The 5,062-nt window shown below is 26.2% G+C and overlaps 1 protein-coding gene across 1 annotated transcript; it reads left to right on the top strand.

The window, feature by feature from the left end:
• The first annotated feature begins 3,340 nt into the window (after positions 1–3,340).
• Positions 3,341–5,062, top strand: LOC115725694 (cytochrome b6-f complex iron-sulfur subunit, chloroplastic). Its single transcript, XM_030655284.2, has 5 exons — positions 3,341–3,653; positions 3,744–3,985; positions 4,175–4,292; positions 4,378–4,560; positions 4,696–5,062. The coding sequence occupies exons 1-5, from the start codon at positions 3,456–3,458 to the stop codon at positions 4,795–4,797; spliced, it is 843 nt and encodes a 280-aa protein (XP_030511144.2). The 5' UTR covers positions 3,341–3,455; the 3' UTR covers positions 4,798–5,062.

The raw sequence follows: 5,062 nt of genomic DNA, 5'->3' as shown, positions 1-5,062 counted from the left end.
GAGTGAAATTTAAAATTTATTTGAATAATTTATAAGGATAATTACATAAAGCATGTTTTTAACAAAAATTAGATTTTTATGTTTAAAGATTTTTTTTTTATATTTTATTATTTTTCATAAAAATAACATGAAAATAATAAAAAAATTATATAAAAGTAACATGAAAATAACATAAAGATTATAATAAAAAATAACATAAAAATAACAATAAATTAACAAGAATACAACATAAAAAAAAAATCGTATTTTCTGTAAATAAAATAAAAAAAATTGTAAAAATATTTAAAATGCTCTGAAACCGAATTTTTGTAATATTTTTATTATTTTTGTGTATTTAAGAAATAATTCGTAATTTATATTTATAAACGTTTTCTTTATTTTATTATTAGTAATAACTTTAACTATCGCATTTCTAATTTTTAAATTATTATATAGTTTATTATTTATAGCTTAATTGACAGCTATTTTTTTTAATTTTTTTTATCTTTTATTTCAACATAGACTTCGAGAAATATAAAATAAAATAATTTTTTTTTCTTTTTCTATCTTTTCCCCTTTTAACTTTTCGTCAAAAAAAAAAAAAGAAAAATCTTACCCTCAACTTAAAAAAAAAATTCTAATCATACCGCTAGTTGTTTGGCCTAAAAAAATAGTACTATTTCGATATACTTTTCAATATGTTCATTTTGAGATATAAGAATCATATATTTTTTTGCCTATTTTAAAATCAAAGCAACTATTTAATTACTTACTATACCAATTATATATTCGTTAGTTACATTTCTAATACTGTAAACAAATAATTATAAAACTAAAATTTTATAGATAAGTAACCTATTGGCACTACGTTTATTTACCAATTAAATTATCATTAGTCAGCATAAAAAAATTCTAACATAACAATATTTTTTATTCGCATCTCAAGCAATTAATTTTTTTTTTTCAATACAGTAGAGTAATTAACAAAGAAATAAATTATTTTTGTGTTGTGTATAGAAAAATAATATCGTAGAAAAGTAAATAGTTGTTTTTCATAATGGTAATGATGAAAAAATATATATATTTTTTACATGTCAAAATTACCACATTCAAGAATCGTTCATTTTCCTTCTAATTAATAAGAAAATAACCAAATTTTAATGATAAACAAAATATAATATGTGATCAAATTTGCGAGTTGTTATTTTATTATTCTATTTAAAAGTTATTATACATTAACTAATTAGTTTCTACATAAAAATAATGTTACTTAAATCATATAAATTATTAGCAAAATGTTTAGACTTCTAAATTAATAACCAAATAGTTTCTTAAATCAATAACACATTAGTTTCTTAAATAGAGTATGGAAGGTAACATAAATATTATTATACAAAAAAAAAATATATATATATATATAACATAAAAGTACATCTTAATCAGCATAATATAAACTAAAAATAAACATATAATTTAAAATAACTAATCCAAAAATTAAAGATTATCTACCAGAGATATTTTTATTTAAAGTAGATTATTTTATGAAAAGTAACTAATTGGTATATTATTAAAAGGCTAATTAGCAATTTTTTCCCTCGAATTTTTATATATATATCAAATCATGCCCCCTGAACTTTTTTGGCCGTTAAAAATTCCCCCTTAACTATTGAGATTGTTAAATTTAAGAACTTTTGTCTAATTTCATTTAAATTTACTGTTTCAGTAATTATTTATGTACTAAACCATGCCCCCATACTTTGATATCTACCAAATCATACCCCTCAAACTTTGATATGTACTAAATCATATTCACTGAACTTTCATCCATGTTAGAATTTTTTTACTAAAATTAGATAAAAGTCCTTGAATCTAACAATCTTAATAGTTCAGGGGGAATTTTTAACGGCCAAAATAATTCAGGGGGCATGATTTAGTACATGTCAAAGTTCGGGGGGGGGGGGTGGGGAGAATTACTAATTAGCCTTATTAAAATCATAATTAATTTAAATATTACTATAAAGTATACTAAATGAAACTATTTTATATCTATGCTTATTTGTTATACTATACGAAAATTAATTAGTTAGTACCATAACCTTAAAAGGTAACTAAAATTATAACTTTAAAATAACTATTTAGCAATTTAAATGTTTATCAATTTTACTAATAAGTTATGTGAGTTGTTTTTTTTTAACTTATTAGTTTATTAAATAGACCTAAAGGTAATATAAATACTTTTACAAAAGCAAAATAAAAAATAAGTAGCGTAAAAGTATTTAAAATAAAAAATGAATTTAATATAATCTAAAAATAAACACAAAAGTTTCAAAGTAACAAAAAAGTGAAAAAGTATATAAAATAAATGATAAATAAAAATAGTAACTTATTATATTATATGACAATTCATTAGTTTCGAACATAAACTTTAAGGTTACCCAAATGTATTTTAAATAATAAGATAACATATTATAATCAGGCCCGGCCCTGGGCATAGGCGGGCTAGGCCTGTGCCTAGGGCCCACCCAGCCCAGGGGCCCCAATTTTTTTTTTCCTCTTTTAAAATTATACATTTTTTTTACCGATTTTGAAAAATACCACATTTTTTCTAACATAAGGGCCCAAATTTTTTTTTCCCTATGGCCCACTTTGTTTTAGTGCCGACCCTGATTATAATTTAAAATAACTAATTGATTATTAAGATGTTTACAAATAAAATTTTATAGATAACCAAATTGTATCTCAAATTATATTATTTAAAAGTAATTTTTTTACGTAAAAGTAACTAATTAGTTTCTTATCAATATCATAAGTAACCAAAATGTTATTTTTGAAAATTTAAGAAAATAATCGAAAAAAATTAAAATTTAGGATTAATGTCGTTTCAGGCATATTATTTTAGAATTAAAGTATTTTTTAGTGACGTGACAGAATATTATTGTAATTGAAATTTATTTAGTTATTTTTATAAAAAATTAATAATTCAAGTATATTATTGAAAAAATCTGTAATTATTAAGGGAATAATTACATAAGGCACTATTTTTTGTAAAATATTTATATTTTTACGTTCAAAGAATGTATTTTTATATTTTTACGGTTTTCCAAAAAATAACACGAAAACAACATAAAATCAACAAGAAAACAACATAAAAGTAACATGAAAATAACAACAAAAAAACAACAAAAAATAACATACATATAACAAAAAATAAACAACAAATGAACAAAATTTCAACATAAAAAGACCGTATTTTATGTAAATAAAATCAAAAAAATCGTAAAAATGTTTAAAATTCCGTGAAACCGTATTTTTGTTGTTGTTTTTTTTTTTTATTGTTTTTGTGCATTTGTGAAATTAACCCATTATTAAGTGTGATAGCAGATTTTCTTTTCCTTCTATTTATTTATTTTGTTGAAGAAATGTAGAAAAAAAAAAGAAAGAAAAAGAAGGATTCGCAAATTATATATTTACATGTAATGATTTTTATGATCTTCAACTTGTGGACATCCAACATTCTCAATTTTCCATCAAACACTATCCTATTGCCTTATCTTTTCATATCCCTTTTCTTCTTCCTAAAAATCACCCAAAACTCCATTTTTTTCCCCTTCTATCGAAAACTCATCTCCCTAAACATGGCTACCTCTACTCTCTCCCCTGCAACTCCATCTCAGGTATCCATTAAAATATCTCCATTTCCCACTTAAAATTTAAAATTTCAAGCTTTAGTTTTATTTAATTTCTATTAATTGTGTTTCTTTCAGCTCTGTTCGAGCAAAAATGGGGTCTTTTCTCCATCCCAAGCTTTAATGGCAAAGCCCACAAGGACCAAGTTGATGACAAAGGAAAACGGTATGAAAGTGACTTGCCAGGCTTCAAGCATTCCGGCTGATCGTGTGCCTGATATGGGCAAGAGGAAGCTCATGAATTTGCTTCTTTTGGGTGCCATTGGTCTCCCCACTGCTGGAATGTTGGTTCCTTACACGGCTTTCTTTGCCCCACCCGGGTGAGTGTCCACTTCATCATTTCTCAAATTTATTAGTACTATTATCTTATTTTTCCCAAATTTTACCAAATAACTTTTGAAGCTTCATTAGAATGAGTAACAACTAACATGATGTTGGGTTTCATCAAGTTATATTCCATGTCTGTTTTGTATGTTCAGTAACTCGATTTTTGGTTTAACCTAATTCAGATCAGGAGGTGGTGGTGGTGGTACTGTGGCTAAGGATGCTCTTGGAAATGATGTAATTGCAGCCGAGTGGATTAAGACCCATGGCCCCGGTGACAGGACTCTAACTCAAGGATTAAAGGTACTTGACTCTTGTTTTTTTTTTTTTTTTTAGGAAAAATAAAATGTTGGAAATTAATTCAATTGTGGTTGTGATCAAAATTCAGGGAGATCCCACATACCTTGTTGTGGAGCAAGATAAAACTTTAGCCACATATGGAATAAACGCTGTGTGCACACATCTTGGGTGTGTGGTGCCATGGAATGCAGCTGAAAACAAGTTCATTTGTCCTTGCCATGGTTCTCAATATAACAATCAGGGCAGGGTTGTAAGAGGACCTGCTCCTTTGGTAAGCTAACTGAACCATTTACTATTCTCTTAAGAGTGTTCACCTATTTTACTTTTCCTTCTTCACATGATTTTAATTGAAAAAGTAGAGCTATCCCTCTGATATAGGAATTTTTATACTATCTATTTGGAACAGTCCTTGGCTCTGGCTCATGCCGATATTGATGATGGAAAAGTACTATTTGTCCCATGGGTGGAGACTGATTTCAGAACTGGTGATGAACCATGGTGGGCTTAGACCAACTTGTCCATAAACTTAAGCTCTCAATTTTATGCTGGGTTTTCTGTAAGCCAATCATTTTGAAAGTCGGTATCCAAAATTCACGTTGGAATCAGATTTCCTGTTATTATTAAGTTCATTTATATACTTCTGTTGTACCAATTTGAACATAATATCAGCTTCTCCACAAACAATACTGTGGACTTTGACTTTTGTTTTTTTTTTTTTGTTTTTCGTTTCATATAAGGTATTTTATGGAAGAAGAACGTTTTTAGTTTGTGTA

This window comes from Cannabis sativa, chromosome 6 (assembly GCF_029168945.1).
Source record: "Cannabis sativa cultivar Pink pepper isolate KNU-18-1 chromosome 6, ASM2916894v1, whole genome shotgun sequence".
In the NCBI taxonomy this organism is placed as follows: Eukaryota; Viridiplantae; Streptophyta; class Magnoliopsida; order Rosales; family Cannabaceae; genus Cannabis; species Cannabis sativa.
Note: the sequence above shows the minus strand (reverse complement) of the source record. Positions and strands in the feature narration are given on the sequence as shown.